This window comes from Ostrea edulis, chromosome 9 (genome assembly GCF_947568905.1).
Source record: "Ostrea edulis chromosome 9, xbOstEdul1.1, whole genome shotgun sequence".
In the NCBI taxonomy this organism is placed as follows: Eukaryota; Metazoa; Mollusca; class Bivalvia; order Ostreida; family Ostreidae; genus Ostrea; species Ostrea edulis.
Window position 1 is genome coordinate 54,790,338 of NC_079172.1, and position 19,037 is coordinate 54,809,374.

The window sequence follows — 19,037 nt, forward strand, 5'->3', positions numbered from 1 at the left end:
ATTCTTTCAATTATCGACTTTAAATTGTTGTATTAGCAAAACACGAAATGCAAGTGAAATGTATATCAATTTTCTTAGAACCAGTTATTACGTACGAAGGTATATCAGAATAATGATCGCGGCATTTTTAGATCTTTGCAATAATCTGGGTAGAATTTCTAATAATTTTAGATTATTTGGTAAAAATTTGTAAATCCAATATCTTTCTTTCTCTTTTTAACGCAATATATCTATATGTAAACAATACCGAAATGCAGAATTTGAAATCGAGGCCAAATTCAACCGTTCATTTCCATATTGGCCCAATCGTTCTGTTCCCGACCAAAACCGTTCGTTCTTCACATTCAAGCGTTCCGAACCCTGTTCAAACCGTTCAACGTTCGTTCCCCGATAAAAACCGTTCAAATTTCCAAACCGATCAGCGTTCGTTCATCGTTCCACTGGTGTAGTAGTACGCTTCATGGTCTGTAAATTGTTCTTAATTAAATTGTTCATATCTAATAATTAATGATTTTAATCTTCAATGTTTTCAATATTAAACTCTGGTGTTGATTCGCAATAAGCTCATAAACAACAATATAAATTGATGTAAAAATCCATATTTTCGGTATCAATATAACTTTACACGTATAGGCCTTTCCCTAGATATCAAATTACACAGAATTTCGTCAGCCAGCCTTTATTGGTGTTTTGTAGGAAGTAACAAATGTTGCTATAACACAAAACAAGTGTGATAACTGTAAATATCTTTGGGGATTTTTTTTTTTTTTTTGTATCTTGAAACAACCCCTCTTGAAGCGCATTGCATGCTTATCTGAAATTCTTCATCGCTGCTATGTGGAAGAGCGCTGCAGAGGCAATATTTTTCAGACCTCAACATTTTGATGAAATGAACCATTAGGATGGTGGACAGGTCCGCTGAACTTTACTATGCTGTTAGCAAAAATGACCCAGACAAAATTCAGGAGCTTTTAGACAACGGTGCAAATCCAAACGAATATTACCACGACATGGAAAATATCAGTTCTAGCTCGATTCTACACGTATGTTGTGGGAAAGGACATCTTGAAGCTGCACGGGTCTTGGTTGACGGAGGAGCAGATATTTTGGCACGGGACAAATGGAGGATGTCTCCATTGATACATGCAATAATGCCGCAGTTTTCTGAGATGGTTGAATTTCTCATTATGCGTGAGCCGGATGTTGTTAATATGTGTGATAAATACGGGAAGGCCCCGTTACATTATGCTATAGAGTCCGATAGTGTGTCTATTGTGGAACTCCTTATAAGTCATGGCGCTGATGTTAACATCGGAACATTGAAAGGAATAACCCCCTTAATGGCGCTGTGTTCTTCGTCTGGCCTTCAAAACGAAACGGAAATGATCCGTCTGATGATACATCACGGGGCCTTGGTTAACTTGAGAGACGTAGCTGCGAAGCGCACCGCTTTACAAGTACGGTTCCCTTGTATAGGACACTCTGTTATGTGATATTCATTTACATAATTATATTCATATCTACCCGTATTTTGTTAGTAATCTAAAAGCTGTGCTGTTTGAATGCTGCAGTATTTCATTTCTCCATAAAGGTACTTAAACTTTACTTGACATTAAGAAACATGTTAGATTACAAATATTTCTTTTAAATACTAGATTCATCGATTGTATATTGTTTAACGTCCTTCTCGAGAATGTTTCACTCATATGAGAATGTCACCATTGCCGGAGAAGGGCTGCAAAATTTAGGCCTATGCTCGGCGCTTACGGCCTTTGATCTTTATCGTGCCACACCTGCTGTGACACGGGACGTTCTCATTGGAAGGACCGTCCCATTTAGACGCCTCTTACGGCAAGCAAGGGGTACTGAAGACCTATTCTAACCCGGATCCAATAAAATTACTAGCAATAAATGGATAGGTGTATTGAGGATATAGAAATAATGGAAGCTATAAATAAATAAGTAATATAATCAGCTTCGATCATTATGTAAATTATCTCATGTTTTAATTATTCTATATCATATAATATAACAACATAAGCATGTACATTTGCATCCCTATAACACGGGAAATCAGAAACAACCGGATTAAATTGACAGAATATCACAAGCGGTGATCATGTTGTCTTTATTTTTTCGTAAACGTTCATTGAATTTCATATATAGTGAATTATTCCACATATCATTCTTTTTTCAGTACGCCGCAATAAAACTGAAGGTTGATGTAGTACAAATTCTTCTGGGGGTCGGCTCTGATACTAATACTCTGGATGCAGCTGGAAGGACACCAATGACGAACGTAATCCGCCAATGTGTTCAATCCGACGGATCAATCCCAACGAACCAGTGTATGACTATCATCGTGATGTTGCTCCAAGCCGAATGTGACCTCAATATGACGACATGTGAGGAATGTTGTCCGGTAATGGTGTCGTCATTAATAAAGTGTGAGTTCTTGGTTCGATTCTTTTTGGATCATGGAGCAGACCCGGGTATTCGGTGTAAGTTATTGGTGTGTAAATTTATCAGAAAAATATCAGGAACTGAATATACATGTAACTGACTTAATTTGTAAGTTTATCTCAAACTTAATTGTCTTTCACTCCCATTCATCCGGTTAAAGATTACATTATAATTTGGGTAAGATGCAGAGTAGTATTTATTACTTTCAGTTGCGTCTGGAGTCACTCCACTTTTGGCAGCCGTCGGTAACCATGACATTCCTTCCATCCAAACTCTGTTGGAGTACAATAGTCCCTTTCATCTCCCCGGAAGAGTCATCAAGCGGCGAGATGAATTCTATTGTAATCCGTACGAGCTGGCTGTTCACTTTGGTTATTTTGACGTGGTGGAACTTTTACATATGTATGGCTATAACTTATCCAAGTACCCTTATCTCTCTGACCCTCACAATAACAGCAATATACCCGTCCTTCTTCAACAAAATGAGGCAGCCCTCCGTCGCCTGCAGCGTTTAGTTTCAGAGCCACCTTCTTTGTTTAAAGCTACCGCTTTATTCATTCGTAAATGTCTAAGGAGAGGTCTTCACGATAAAGTTAAATTGTTATCATTGCCAGCAACGTTACAAAGAGATCTGATTTGTATGGCGGTGTGATAACAAATCAAAATAGCAATTAACGGTATTCTTCAAGGCTGGATTTATATAGTCCTATTGTTGATTTCATCTGTATTCCCATTTAAAACACTGTCGGTTTACTTGTAATTACTACGCAAATATACTAACTTAAAATTCGATCCTTTTTAATTTCACACTTTCTTTCTCCTGATTTCACGAGTTCCTTTTTTAAAGTGAATTCTATGGCGCATTACGTTTCCTCAAATTATATTACATGTACTTATTATTGATAATACTTTTCCTCGATAAAATGTTGCGATTCCGCAATTTTTTATTCTATATTCCGCAAAAAAAAAAAATATATGGCATTACGATCCCACAAATATCTTACCTGGATTAAAGTTTTAAAAAAACACCAAAAAACCCCAAAAACAAAGCATTCTTCTTGGATTATATTTCTATGACTTCTGACAATACAACATACAGCACTGCATGAAATACTAGCATTCATTTTTAATTCTAAGCAATAGCACAACATAAAATGTTCCTGCATATGTATTAATTTGGTGCTAGAACATTTTACATGTCTGTTTGGATACCACATTTGTACTCGACAGTCTTTAAAAATGAATTCGGGGAAACTTCGTGTTTCAAATATTTCGCATATTCTGTACACAAAAAGTCAAGTTCTTCTTTGTCACTTTTGCGCACTGTTGCTGGTGCTGTCAGAGACATGATTTTTATGTAAGTTCTTGTTTGGAGTTTATGCAACACGTTCATGAATACAATACTATTTGGATGTGGGGAATAAAATTGAGAATTGAAATGGGCATAAAAGGACTGGTCCATTTGTAGTACGCTTTTCCCCAATATCTGGAGTTGCTGCCCATGGTGGAAACCTACAATTAGATTCAGCAGACACATAAGATGTTAACTTATCGCCACAGGGAAATTGTGGAAACGTTAATGCTTGGGTACAATAATAGCTGTATATTATTTTGCGGAAACGTAGTAGTATTTTTTGCAGAAAGGTAAAAATAACATATTTTTAAGAGTTACGGAAAAGTAATACGCCCGAATTCTATTTACGTGTTGTGGCTAAAGGCAGTGTTTCCTGCAGTTTCAATGTCATGACATTTGCCTCCAGGAAAAATATCGAAAATTAAAATACAGGGAAATAAGGCTGTATACAGCATGAAATTTAACAAATTATAGCCCTTCAGTTTCATACTTACATGCATCAAGGTTATGAGTGTAGTGTAACTATCTGTGACAATGAAGAGAATACGAAGCGTTTGACCTTTGGGTCTTAAGGTGAATATTAGTGGTAGAATCCTAATTTGAATTAAGGGCACATATCTTACCAGATGTGCAGACATCGTGATATTAGAATCAGTTATATTACAAGAATACGTTCCTGTTAGCATGGCCCTGGCTTTGTTGACGTTTTGAAGAATTATGTATTCTACTTCATGTTTGATTTGAACATATTTTATTGCATATATACAACCTCGCATTGGGTCAAATGCTGTCTGACGTGTTTCATACCGATTGTTAAGCCGTTCTTGGCACACTGATTTCGACTGCGGATAACTCCGTTTACCTGATCAGGATATAGGGCTCACGGCGGATGTGACCGGTCAACAGGGGATGCTTACTCATCCTTGGCACCTGATCCCACCTCTGATGTGTCCAGGGGTCCGTGTTTGCCCAACTATCTATTTTGTATTGCTTATAGGAGTTATGAGATTGATCACTGTTCGTTATCTTCACCTTGCATGATATACACAGGTTTGAAAACAAGTTTAATTAAGAAATGAATTACAATTTTGAGGATATGAATACGCGATTTCCGAGATATCAGCTCTCTGTGATGGAGACACATTCATTATTGACCGCCTGGGTGGGTACAAGTTGTGTACATATATTATAGACTAGTTAGGACCTACGTAGATACTCGTAAATCTAAATTTCGGGAATTTGTTTACAAGCGATAAAACAATTTTATCTTAAATTTCTGCATCATAAATTGATTAAGCGAAGTTGACAGCAGCGAAATTCAGACTAGTGTGGAGGATTCTGGACCTGTCAATGAAAATTTCACATCAATTATACGCTACTTACTTCCTCATACTTTATTAAAGTTCTCTATATTCACCGTATCTGGGTCACTTATTTTACAAAACATCAACTCCTGACTCTGACTGCCATTTTGAGAAACGCACGAAAGACCCGAAAAACCTAACGCTTTAAAGAACGGAAAAATGGGTAATAATAATCTAAATGAAATAAAATAAACAAAAACAAAAAATTAAGAAAGCCAAAAAATAATGTTCAATTTCCTTCTCTAGGTGCAATATCACAGGAATAATGTTTTGATCAATTTTAAGGTATTCGAGATTTTAAGTATATCGGGTATTTAGTGCTTTCATTAAAATGGCAGATCTTGTCAACAGTTGATGCTGCTGAGAAAAAGAATCGTGTAACTCTACACGAAGAAGATTATTAAGGTAACACTTTTTATACCCCCCGAACGAAGTTCTGGGGGTATATAGGAATCACTCTGTCTGTCCGTCCGTCCGTCCGTCTGTCTGTCTGTGCAGATTCGTGTCCGGGCCATAACTTCTTTGTTCTTTGAGTTAGGCATACCATATTAGGCACACAGGTAGATCACCATGAGACGATGTGTTGAGTACCTTCATGACCTCTATATGACCTTGACCCTTGACCTCAATGTCAAAATTAAAGGTGTTTTTTTTTACGATGGATTGGTGTCCGGGCCATAACTTCTTTGTTCTTTGACATAGGCATACCATATTTGACACATGAGTGTATCACCATGAGACGATGTGTCATGTACCTTCATGACCTCCATATGACCTTGACCTCAAGGTCAAAATTAAAAGTTTTTACAATGGATTCTTGTCAGGGCCATGACTTTTTTGTTCTATGACATAGGCATATCATATTTGACACATGAGTGTATCACCATGAGACGATGTGTCGAGTACCTTCATGACCTCTATATGACCTTAAACTTTGACCTCAAAATTTCTCAAAATTGATTATAGGGTTTTGACATAGTCATACCATAAGACATGGGTGTATCACCATGAGACTATGTGTCATGTACATTCATGACCTCTTTATGACATTGACCTTTGATCTCAAGGTCAAAATTATAGGTTTATGCCATGAATTTGTGTTCGGACTATATTTTCCATTTTCTTCAACAAAGGCATATCATATTTTTACACCCAGGAAAGAGGTAATTTATACCTATTAACAACACCCTTTGGGAGATTGGGGTAAGCGGGGGATATTCTTAGTGAGCATTGCTCACAGTACATCTTGTTTCATACTGTTCTGTCCTCTTTTCTTCTTTCTTTATTTGTGAGTGCTTGTTGTATACATATTGTTTTACAAATTAATTACACCTAGTGTTAACTCTAAAGCAAACTAGCATGGCGCCATGCCCGTTTTGGCTGGCGCCATGCCCTTTTTCGCTGGCGCCATGCCCTTTTTAATTGCACCATGCCCTTTTTTCTCTATAAATTATTTTATATTTTAAAAATATTTGTTAATATATACAATTGTTCTTTATTTCACAAGGTTGATTGAAAAATTTAAAAATCAAGGCAGCTGGTATTAACTTTTAAAGAAGCTAAATGATTATTCTATTACTATCATAGTATGATACATGTACAATGAAAGTGCCCTGAAATTGTCTTGCCGAGTGCCCTTTCGAACGTATGATATGTGTACCCTCTCTAGATCCTAGATTGAACACCATACCCCATATCCACTGGTTAGGTTGAAATGTAGTGGTTTGGAAAAGTCCTAAACCGATAAATGCCAATAAACATTTACTCACCAAAAAAATAAATAAACATGTGAATTCGAGAGAACGATGACGTACAGCATTGCTATACTTAAGAACCTGTGGCTTGAAATTTGGCATGCAAGTATAGTTAAAATATTAATCTATGCAAGGACAAATTACGCATAGCGTACCTAGTTTAAGATATTTTAGACATTTGATGCGAGTGGGTAGTTTTTTTATCTGGGTCAGAGTTAGACCCCTATCTATATTTATGGTATCACAGAGTTCGGACCCAAAACGGACTTACATGTAGCCCCTGTGGATATGGCTATCGTTACAATTTGTAAAAATATCAATAGCAAAAACATTGAAAATGTAAATATTTATTAGCCAGCTGGCTTTGTTACATGTATTGAAAATCAATATACAATTTACTTCCCCCAATTACCCATCACTCGAGCTCTGATAACATTTTATGTAGATATTGAGAAGGGGCATGGGACACTCTAAACCCCACTTCCTGTTATCTCCTTCCACACCCTATCCTCTCGCGCCCCTGAACGATGTTTTAGAATATGACAACATTAAACATCTTTCTCTCCGATCTGACTTTTCTCTCCTATTTATTGACTACTCACACTTTACACCACGTGCATTGTATACTACGCTGTGTAAAACGTGAATAAACATCTTGTAATGTGTACATCTGGGCTAGATGATGGGATAAAAATAGATTATTTGGTGGCTCCGTCTGTTAAGAACCTCGCTCAGTAAACAGAGGTAAGATCTAACTCATTTACAATTAGATTTTAGAAATATATTTAGCTTTTTGACTGAATCTTCAACTTCCCCTTTAACTCTTTCGTTTTCTTAATTCTGTTTTCTATCATTTTTATTACAATAGATTATATAAATGTATGTATGTTAAGTAATCGTACAGAGAGTGATTTATTGATGACGAGGTTAGAGAAATTTAAACATTTTCATCATTAGTTCCAAATTTGACGTTTTCACTTACGAAATTACGTAAATTGGACTATGTTTTCTTAAACGAAAGACAAGTGGCCCTGTGTTGTATGTTTAGTGTATTATATAACGAATCTGAACTTATTTATCTATTAAGTAAGGACAGGCTTCATGATATTTTTGATACATCGTTCCATTATTTTAATTATCTAAAACAGCAGATAACTCCGTTTCACAACTTTACATATCAATATCAGAAGTCCGTTTAAAACATAAAAATATTCAAGCTTTACATATATTATGGAAAGAAAGGGAAAAGGTAAATACACGTACAATTGTATACTGCGAAGTGTGAAATTCGGAGAGTTTGTATATGTAACTTGCTGTGTTAATGACATTCTAGATGTAATGGAAAAACAGAGAAAAATGAAGCCTTGTCTCAACGAAATACATTTGTTGTTACTTGAATTGTAGTGTTACAAATTTGGATATCCGAGGATGGGAGATGATATTCCTGCAGCACTCTATCATGCCGTCGAGAAGAATGATGTCACAAAACTTCGTCATTTATTACAGGAGGGCGCGAATCCTAATGAGAATTATAACGACAGTCCAGCATTATCCTTCACTATCCTCCACTTGTGTTGCGGGAAAGGACATTTAGAAATCACTCGAGAACTGGTGGAGGCTGGTGCAAATATATATGCACGAGATGCATGGGGCATGTCGCCGTTCATTCACAGCATTATTTCTCAATACACAGAGGTCTTAGAATATCTGTTGTCAATAAGCCCTCCTTTGGTAAACATACGAGATAAATTCGAGAAGTCGCCGCTTCATTTTGCGATAGAGTCAAACAATGTAGATATTTTTACCTTGCTCATTAAGAGGGGTGCGGATATAAACATTAGTACCATGCATGGTATTACCCCGCTTATGTTTGCCTGTATAACACCGAAACTGTCTAACAGAGAGGAAATGGTTCGCATTCTCCTTAAGGAAGGTGCACTGGTGGATTTAAAGGACGTTTTAGATTACAGAACTGCACTTCAGGTACCAGTATTTCTTGCAACGCAATATAGATATAATTTCAGATCAAATAGGATATAGGAGAACAGAGTTTCTATTTTTATTCCAGTTTGCAGTGACAAAGAGACACACAGAGCTGGTGTCTATGTTGCTGCTGGCTGGTGCAGATACCAATAGTTTAGACAAAGGTGGTGGTACACCCCTCACTAATCTAATGACGGCTTCAGTGCGGCCAACATGTCTAGATCCTACGGTCAGTGATGACGTCATGACGATAATTGTTCTTCTGCAGCAAATGGGAGCCGACTTAAACATGAATAAATGCGAGTACAGTAACCCGCTAATGGTGGCAACTTTGTTGAAGTCTGCCAAACTTGTAGAATATTTCTTGGGCTGTGGAGCAGATCCAAATGTGAAATGTAAGATTATTTTGTGTTTGTTCGATTCGAAATCAAATTTCAGTTCGAAGACTGACCAAAAGGCTCATGAGCCTTTAAAAGTCACCTCATTAACAGACAATACTCTTCTTCCATGGACAGCTCAATCAAATAATGTGGTGATCATTTGAAAATAAATTGTCCTTAGCTTTCCAGATTCAATTTTTTCCACTCTCTAAGCCTAAAAGAGAATTGTTTAAAAATATCATGGACCGTATTTACACTATATGATTGCCTCTCCCTGAAGCCTCGGTAACTAGTCAGGGGTAATGAATTCTACAATATTGGTAGTAGTCTTCATAACCATGCATGTAGTATTTTGTCCCATTGCACCGATGTAAAGAGGATTGTCTTACTAGAGAAAAATATGCTATCACTCTTTACCCTACATGTACATGTATATAGCTCTGCTCTAGAGTCTGACCCCTTATGTATAGGAAATCTATTTTCATAACATTTGGTAAAAAGAGCTTGTCATTATCTTACTTAAAGTATTTCTTCACGATGGATGACGACAATCACCAATCATAATAAGGTAACCTAAAACTGGCCATAACTATTTTTGTAGAATTTCATAATCTACGTGTAACTGTTGTTTGGTAATAATATCAGAGTTTCTTATTTTTTGCTTTATGTTATATTCAGCAATGCGATTTTTCAGTTATATCTGGTATTACTCCGTTACTTGCTGCAGTTGGCAACAGAGACGTAAAAACGACACGACATTTGTTACGTCACAATGCAGACGTGGCAGCCAAGGCCATGGTTATCCGCAGACGACAAGAAGAACGAATGTATAACCCATTTGAACTAGCAGTGGAGCTATTGCAGTGGGAGATAGTGGATACCTTGATTCAGTTCGGGTATAATCTCTCCCAACATGACTATTTACAGGACAATGCCTGTTTAGATTCGACGCCTGAGTCGCTCAGAGACGACAAGAACATGTTGTCCATGTTGCAAGCACTAGCGAGGTCACCTTGTTCACTTCAAAGAATTGTCATTTTGAATGTAAGACATCTCTTAAAATCTAATATTTCTGAAAAATTACAAGGTCTTCCATTGCCAAGTTCATTGAAGCACGACATAATAGCGTTGTAGCGAACTCCTAATAAATTCCTGCTGAATTTGACATGACTTTTATATATTTTCCTCATTTTCTATGAATTTTGAATAGTTTATAGACATCACAAGGTTCACCAATCAAGTTCAAATAAGACTATACCATGACTGTATTTACTTACAAATTGACTGATGGTTACGGAAATATATCGGAATCTAATATTCAAAATTATTAGTGTTGAATAGCGGTTTTTTTTTTAGTGAGCATAGCATGTCTTCTAAACTCCGTGCAGTGTCAATTCTCTGGGACTACTTTCCCGTACGAATAATGGTATTGGAGTTGTAGCGTAACGGAATATACTGAGCTGACCGGAGCTTGGGATGTCTTCGTGAGACGGATAGTCAGAAAGAAAAGCGTGTAAACAAAACATATTCCACGATTTCATGTCCACAGACTTTCCATCAATATCAGTTAAGGTTCCTTAGTTTGTAAGGGAGTCGTGTTAGACTAGCTTTATTTCTTTTACATGTGTTCTAGCCCAGTTTTCTGACTCGACTTTATTGCTAATGGCTTCTAATTTTATGACAATTACATAAAAGGGAAATTTAAATTTCCAAGAAATACAATGCTTCCTCTGCACGCTTTAAGACACAAATAATACTTGGAATATTGTCTTTAAGGTAGAATGATACACCTCGTGATGTTTCCTGTACTAATTCCTCATATTCGATATGCAAGAGCTTGTTCTGCTTATGGTCAGTTTTTAAATCGAGGTAAGCTACTGACAAACAAGTTGATGGTACAGGGGTTTCAACAGTCTCGATTGAAGTCAGCATTTCGCAAATTCTATGGTCGTTATAACGATCTAGTTCGTCAATACAACCTATCATTGGGTCAAATGCTGTCTGGTGTGTTTCATACCGATTGTTAGGCCGTTCTTGGCACACTGATTTTGACTACGGATAACTCCGTTTACCTGATCAGGATATAGGGCTCACGGCGGGTGTGACCGGTCGACAGGGGATGCTTACTCCTCCTAGGCACCTGATCCCACCTCTGGTGTATCCAGGGGTCCATGTTTGCCCAACTACATTATCTATTTTGTTTTGCTTGTAGGAGTTATGAGATTGATCACTGTTCGTTATCTTCACCTTTCATATTCATAGAAACATCTGTAGTAACCCCGGATCACAAGTATTTGTCGTTTATTTGTCACAGTGATTTATTCATTTTTTTTTTAAAGAAAATTGAATTTCATCAAGTTTCAATTGCATACTCCAGAACTCCTCAATTTGTCATTTGAGATATTCCTGTTTACGATGTTTGAATTTAAATACAACAAAACAATATTTTTAGTCATCATATTTTTAAAATTATTTCTGGAAAAAAGTTAGATTTAGCATTAAAATTCAATTTCTTGAAAACACAAGTATATTAATGATATGAAAAAGTGAGATTGAAAAAAAAGTTTCTACACAGCCATATATAAAAACTTTATTAAAAACAAATGTTAGTTTTGAAATTCCGGATGGAAAAGTTATCTTTCCTAAAATAGGAAGATCCAAATAAACTGGTACTTTTTGTAAGAAAATTATAAAGTGGCAAAAAACAAAAATCTTTCTCAGATAAGTGAGAAACGATACAGGAAGAAACTACACAATGCTATTGTAAGAATAAACTTTTTTGTACAGAATTTTAGTGTCCACCTGAATTAATTTATGCATACATATGAGCAAAGCAGTAAAATTACATGCATGAGCTGTTAAGGGGTATAATATTGTCAACACAACAGGCTACAACAGTAGGATGAATATTTTTAAAACAATTTGAGGAAATAGAAACATATATGCAGGCAACAAACATTAAAACAAGATCTGTGAATTTCAAACTAAAACAAAAACCACATATTGAATTAAAATGGATCAGTGTTAACACACAAATAAATACTACACACAGTGATACACACAGACACAAAATACTACATAGAGCAAAACACTCAAATATATACTACACACAGAGCAATGCACATAGATAATTAGATTTAATCAACTGATACACTTTAATGGTGTTTCTGTCATACATCTTACAGCATCTTCAAGTTAATAATAGGATAAAGATACTTTGATTTGTTACCTAGGGAAAATCAAAATAGAAGTAACATTCAATTTACATGCAAATTTGAAATAAAATCTCATGTATGAAAATATCCAAACTTGCAAAATAATTAGCTATGAAATGACTAATAATTTGGCAACAGTTGATTTCTTTTTGGTCACTGGTATTTGCATGTGAATCATTTCCCCTGAATTACAGTATATGAAATGTTTGTAAATGTATCTATATGTATTCATATGTTTACCTGCTTTTTCTGCAGACTGCATCATTACTGCATGTTTCATTAGCGACTGCTTCAAATGCATCCTTCCCTTCTCTATAAAGTAGAAGGTGGAACGGAGTATGCTGGGAAGGCTTGAAGCAGCTAGTATATCATTTACAATGTAAACTCTCCAATACCACAGAAAATCATACATCGAATTGATGGTAAAATATCTAATATAAACATTACATACATACATGTACATTTCAGTTACACTTCAATGTATTTCTTGTAATTCCCTTAAACGAAATGTCAAAATGATTTTAAAATAAAATTTCCCATTAGATGTAAATAACTCCTTTACCTAGTTCTTTTGCCAAAATGTCAAGTTCAACAATGTTCATCCCTTCCACACAATGTTATTACGTACATAGCCCTTTAAAGTCATCATACACATCTACATCAGATTGATTCATCTTCATCACTGGACTGAACAGGCTCACAATCTGACACAGAAGTAAATGTCTTGCTTTTAAGGAAGAAATGTTACAATCTACTTAAACTATTTACCTAATTTAGATGTTATGCCATTAAATCATCAACCAGTTGTGATTATACAGGCCATGGATTAATCCTCGTGTCAAGGGTGTGACCTGTCTGTCTGTCGAGAGCGAAGTCTTCCTCTCCACACATGGCGATCCAGTGACTTGGTAAAGTCCATGTTCAGGGCTACACGATCACGCTTCACGAGCTCGTCCCAAGAAATTCGTCTCAACAAATTCGAAAGACTCTTGCAAAATTTTAAATGCCTCTAGTAAAGACAAAAAAATGTGTTGTGGATATAAATGATATGTACATTTTTTTTAAATATGTCAATGAAATTGACTCTGATGAACCACATTATCAAGATGCTGATTACTCAACAACAACCGCTGCTGAAGTTATTGAACTATCCGAAGGGTTCCTGAATTCCGGAATTAGTGAAAATGATATCACAGAAGCCGTGAGAAAAATAAAAACAGCAAATCCCCTGGATTTGACAGCATATTGAACAAAAATATTTCATCCACATTATCTTTATTTATGCCAGTTTATTTGAATTTTTTAAACATAATATATGGCGGTGGATGTGTTCCAGAAGAATGGCTGATTGGTTTAGTTGAATTTATATATAAAAATAAAGGCGATCCCACGAAACCCAATTACTCTACTAAGCTGTCCAGGAAAAGTACGTGTGTATTCACTTGCACTCTTAATAATAGATTGAAAGCTTTTGCAAACGAAATTAATCTAATTAAAGAAAATCAAGCGGACTTTAGGAAGACATATTCTACACAATATATCATATACTGACATTTCATTTTAAAACATGTATTCAATTTAAAAAGTTCCACGCCAGCGTACATGGTCTATGGCGAAACAGGTCGCTTCCCTCTATATATTTTAGTATACTGTAGAATTATAAGAAAATAGAATTGTATATGTTTTGTATAAACATCTATTCAAATTACACTATGATGGAATTTTAAAAAAATCCATGGATAGATTGTATACAGAAAATTCTTGATATGTGTGGTTTATCTTATATATGGCAAGAACAAGGTCTCAGATAAATTCAATTATTAAACAAACATGACAAGATCAGTTGATACAAAAATGGTCCCGTGGCATACATAATTCTTCAAAAGGGCAATTGTACAGAATCTTTAAACACAACAAATCACTGATTACCAATGGAGGTTGGGAGATGGCATGGAATACCACTCTGTGATAGACTTTGTTCACTATGTAATAATAACCAAATTGCAGATGAGTTTCATTATATTTTAGAATCCAAAAAACTGTCTGATGTTAGGAAATTATAACTTGGGAAATATTATTCACATTGACCTAATGTTATCAAATTCAAAGATCTTATATCAACCCAAAAAGAAAAGATAACGAACAGTGATCAATCTCATAACTCCTACAAGCAATACAAAATAGATAGTTGGGCAAACACGGACTCCTGGACACACCAGAGGTGGGATCAGGTGCCTAGGAGGAGTAAGCATCCCCTGTGGACCGGTCATACCTGCCGTGAGCCCTATATCCTGATCAGGTAAACGGAGTTATCCGCAGTCAAAATCAGTATATATTTATGATACCGTGTGTTCTCCTTGATTACCAGATGTGTATTTACTTTTTAAAGCGCTAAGCGTAGCTGCGCTTTATTGTCGCCAGTTGGATTTTGCTTTCGTCATCACGTTTCCGGTTTATCGCCACCTATTGGCAAATTTATGCATCGCTGTAGTAAACAAGTCGTGTTTAAAGTAGTCGTAATTTTGCAACCGATCTAGTATGGGGATTACATTCATATCCGCAGAGGCATTTTTTCCCGGAAATGCAGTTCGTTGGACAGTGGATAAAATATGTATAAAAAGGTGGCATGTTTGTCCTCATCCTGGGGGACAGTGGGACTCAGAAGCAGGTCATTCTTCAGTTAAAACTCCCGTTTGAATCTGCGTCTGTAATAATTAATTTATAAAAGTGATTATTTAGTAATTCAAAATCTAAAAATCAATAAGAATCTGTACATGAAACCTTTTTGGCTAAGGTGCCTTTGCATTGCTACCTTCGCATAGCGCTTAGAGGTCAAGAAAATCAATACTTTTGCACGGTGCAATCTATAATTAGAAGCAACGTCATTAAGCTATACATGAGTCATGAGGGTTTTCCTTCAGTGTTTCACCCGGGTAGAGGAGTCGCTTTCTCTTCCGAGAGGGTCATTTCTGAAAAGATCAATTTATCCAATAGACTCGGGTCTTTTACATAAAATTGAGAAGTTTGCGTCATATTAAAGTTTTTCTTATCCCTGTACTTACGTTTTCTGCTTTAAGCGGCTGGGAAGTTTCCTTATGAGACTCTGCATTCACTTATTCACTCCCCTTTGACATCTGTTTACAACATAAATATGTACAGTAATTGTGAATATATTCATTTTCATTGAAATAACTGACAACTCAACTGTATGACAAACGGGATGATTTCAGCTTCTCCATCGTCAACTTCCCACATTTATGTAGCAATATTCCATTATCACCAGCATATGGTGTTTATATATCTCAACTGATTCGATATGCAAGAGCTTGTTCTGGGTATAGTCAGTTTTTAAATCGAGGTAAGCTACTGACAAACAAGTTGATGGTACAGGGATTTCAACAGTCTCGATTGAAGTCAGCATTTCGCAAATTCTATGGTCGTTATAACGATCTAGTTCGTCAATACAACCTCGCATTGGGTCAAATGCTGTCTGACGTGTTTCATACCGATTGTTAAGCCGTTCTTGGCACACTGATTTGACTGCGGATAACTCCGTTTACCTGATCAGGATATGGGGCTCACGGCGGGTGTGACCGGTCGACAGGGGATGCTTACTCCTCCTAGGCACCTGATTCCACCTCTGGTGTGTCCAGGGGTCCGTGTTTGCCCAACTATCTATTTTGTATTGCTTATAGGAGTTATGAGATTGATCACTGTTCGTTATCTTCACCTTGCATACACAAATAAATTATGTGATAAACTTGAACGTGTACTTAGTGATTTGAAAATAAACATAAGAACCGAACATGTTGTTTCACACAATTTTAAGTGTACTTCTGAAATTGTTGGAGCTATGGACACAAAACAAGATAATATGAATTTCATTGATAGATGACAACACGAACATTGTCGGGCCTGTTAAAACAGCGGATGATTCTCTACAATGAAGCTGAAGGTAATAACACAACTCATGTGTCCCTACCAATTCGCCACAGAACTAATTACCCATAATTCATCACTCCTACTTTTTCATATCCTCAATTCCCCACCCCATGTCATTTAGCCAAAACCAATTTTTTCTGAGAAATTTCTACCTGGCAACGGAGACAATTTTGCAAATTCTTTGATTCGCATTAAAGTACTTCATTTACATGAATTCATGATATGTATAAGATATACAGTGTATATATACAATGTATATTATGTGTAGAAAACCTAGTAATATTCTTTACCGTTAGGGATATGTTTACAATGTACATGTATATTATGTGTAGAAAACCTTCTAGTAATATTCTATACAGTTAGGGAGATGTTTACATTGTACCTGTATATTATGTGTAGAAAACCTTCTAGTAATATTCTATACAGTTAGGGAGATGTTTTCTATGTACCTGTATATTATGTGTAGAAAACCTAGTAATATTCTTTACCGTTAGGGAGATGTTTACAATGTACATGTATATTATGTGTAGAAAACCTTCTAGTAATATTCTATACAGTTGGGAGATGTTTACTACATACATGTATATTATGTGTAGAAAACCTTCTGGTAATATTTTATACAGTTAGGAAGATGTTTACAATGTGCATGTATATTATGTGTAGAAAACCTAGTAATTTTCTATACAGTTAGGGAGATGTTTACTATGTACATGTAGAGAATCTATATAGAAATTGTTCCGATGGATTATATGTAGTCAACCTTCCAGAAAAAGATTTCCTAATAGTCGGGGTGGGGGAGGCTCGTCGGTATACAGTTTGAATAGCTAGATTAAACAAATGTATATATGTAATCAAGCCTGAGGAAATGATCCAGAATTAAAAGAAAAGGAAAAAACAAACAAACACGTCCATATTCTACGTATCTGCTCCACATGGAAGAATATAGTTTGACGAAAATGTCACGCAGAGAATGGTATTCTTTAGAGGGGATTATATCTATAGTTATAGTATCACATGCTGCAGTTACTTATGGACTCCCGTATGGATGCCAGCATTGCTGAGACATGTTTCTCTAAATTGGACCACAAAGGCAGATCCTAAAAGATTAAACTATAAAAACATCACTTTCTGTGAATTACATGTACATGTATATACACGAAACTAGGATAAATCATAAAAATAAAAAAAGAAGAAGAAAACAATAGACCTTCGGGTGACTTTTGGCATGATGTTCGCCACGAGAGCCGCCTGACCGCCGAATCTGAGACTGCGCCTATGAGTGTTTAAACGAGTACTTAAATCTAATCCTACTTCTTATCGACAGATGGGCAGTTTTTATTTCATTCCGGTTGCCATAATTACCATGATCCACCCTCAAACTGATTATCTCACAGTATACACAAATATACATACACGTAATTTACCTTTGTTCGTCCAGATCGTCTTTCGACGTCTTTTGCAATTCTGTGTTGCAACTTACACGGTATATTGATTGATTGATGTTTTACGCCGTTTTTGGCAGCCATTTTTTACGGCGGTTAACTAATTGAAATATGTTTGGTTGTGAGTGTTTGAGTTTCCTGACGGCCGCCTACTCTTTTTCGAACATCAGGGAAACGATCTTCAGCGTGCCAAGAGGGTTGTGATCTTATACAGTATTCGGGACACCCTTTATCCGACCGACATCTTACATGACATAAATATATATCTATTTCTAGCGTATAATTATAATTTGCAAACGAAGAAAATAAAGCACAGCTACGCTTAGCGCTTTAAAAATGGTATGAATATTCGAGTTTTTCCACTAGAGCTTCAGAAGTCAGTGATATCAGAATTGGGTAGCGGTTCAATCTGATTAAAATTAGATCCTTTGATCCGCTCACCTACGATCACTGTAGCGAATCTTGATTATATTGAGTAGCAGTTATGTCTAAGTTTCGTAAGGATGACATCTATTACACGTTTACCATACCTGAATATTGTTGGTGGTGGGCTGAACTGAACTGAATTTATTTCTCATCACAATTACACAATTGTATACAGAGATTTAGTACATATATTTTATATAAAAGTGATGGTAATATATCACTAAATGTTTGAAGGCATGCGTGAGTATGGAGATATGTAACATATGCAATTTTAGATTCGAGTAGTCATTGGGTTGGGGAGCAGATATTATTAATATGCGGTCTACTTTCCCAAATCAACATGCTTTTGTTTTTTGCGATGAATTATTGGTCGCAATATATCAAACAATAGCTCATTTGTACTGAAAAGTAGCTGCATTTGTAATATAGATTAACTGTAATTTCTTGGGGGGGGGGGGGGGAAACCCACCTATTATTTTTATTATTATTATTATTTTCATTGCATGCATTTATTCTAATTTTCTTTTAAGTTTTATTTCTGATTGTTGTTTTTTTTATTTTTTTTTTATTTTTTTATTTTTGTTTGTTTGTTTGTTAATTGCTCATTTGTTTATTTGCCTTTTCAAATGCACAGGTAAATCGGGGCAAAACCACGCTCAATCTTCAACCATTCGTAACTCGTGTTAAAATTGGGGCGATACCACCGAGGACGAA

The 19,037-nt window shown here is 36.0% G+C and overlaps 1 protein-coding gene across 5 annotated transcripts; it reads left to right on the top strand.

Annotated features, from left to right (window-relative positions):
- Window positions 1–663: 663 nt before the first annotated feature.
- Window positions 664–19,036, top strand: LOC125658044 (ankyrin-1-like). Of its 5 annotated transcripts, XM_048889081.2 has the most exons (6): window positions 3,135–7,679; window positions 8,340–8,918; window positions 9,004–9,313; window positions 9,993–10,342; window positions 16,405–16,468; window positions 18,958–19,036. In XM_048889081.2, the coding sequence occupies exons 2-6, from the start codon at window positions 8,364–8,366 to the stop codon at window positions 19,008–19,010; spliced, it is 1,332 nt and encodes a 443-aa protein (XP_048745038.2). In that variant the 5' UTR covers window positions 3,135–7,679; window positions 8,340–8,363; the 3' UTR covers window positions 19,011–19,036. The 5 variants fall into 5 exon arrangements, with proteins under 5 accessions (XP_056005629.1, XP_048745043.2, XP_048745038.2 ...); XM_048889087.2 differs by lacking the exons at window positions 16,405–16,468; window positions 18,958–19,036 and adding an exon at window positions 13,332–13,913; XM_048889086.2 differs by lacking the exons at window positions 3,135–7,679; window positions 9,004–9,313; window positions 9,993–10,342; window positions 16,405–16,468; window positions 18,958–19,036 and adding exons at window positions 670–1,457; window positions 2,198–2,501; window positions 2,673–2,865 and having other exon boundaries at window positions 8,340–8,673.
- The last annotated feature ends 1 nt before the right edge of the window (window position 19,037 follows it).

Coding starts and splice junctions, on each gene's coding strand:
- LOC125658044 (XM_048889081.2), top strand. CDS start 8,364: ATGGGAGATGATATTCCTGCAGCACTCTATCATGCCGTCGAGAAGAAT. Junction 8,919..9,003: donor ATTACAGAACTGCACTTCAG/GTACCAGTATTT, acceptor TTTTTATTCCAG/TTTGCAGTGACAAAGAGACA. Junction 9,314..9,992: donor AGCAGATCCAAATGTGAAAT/GTAAGATTATTT, acceptor GCGATTTTTCAG/TTATATCTGGTATTACTCCG.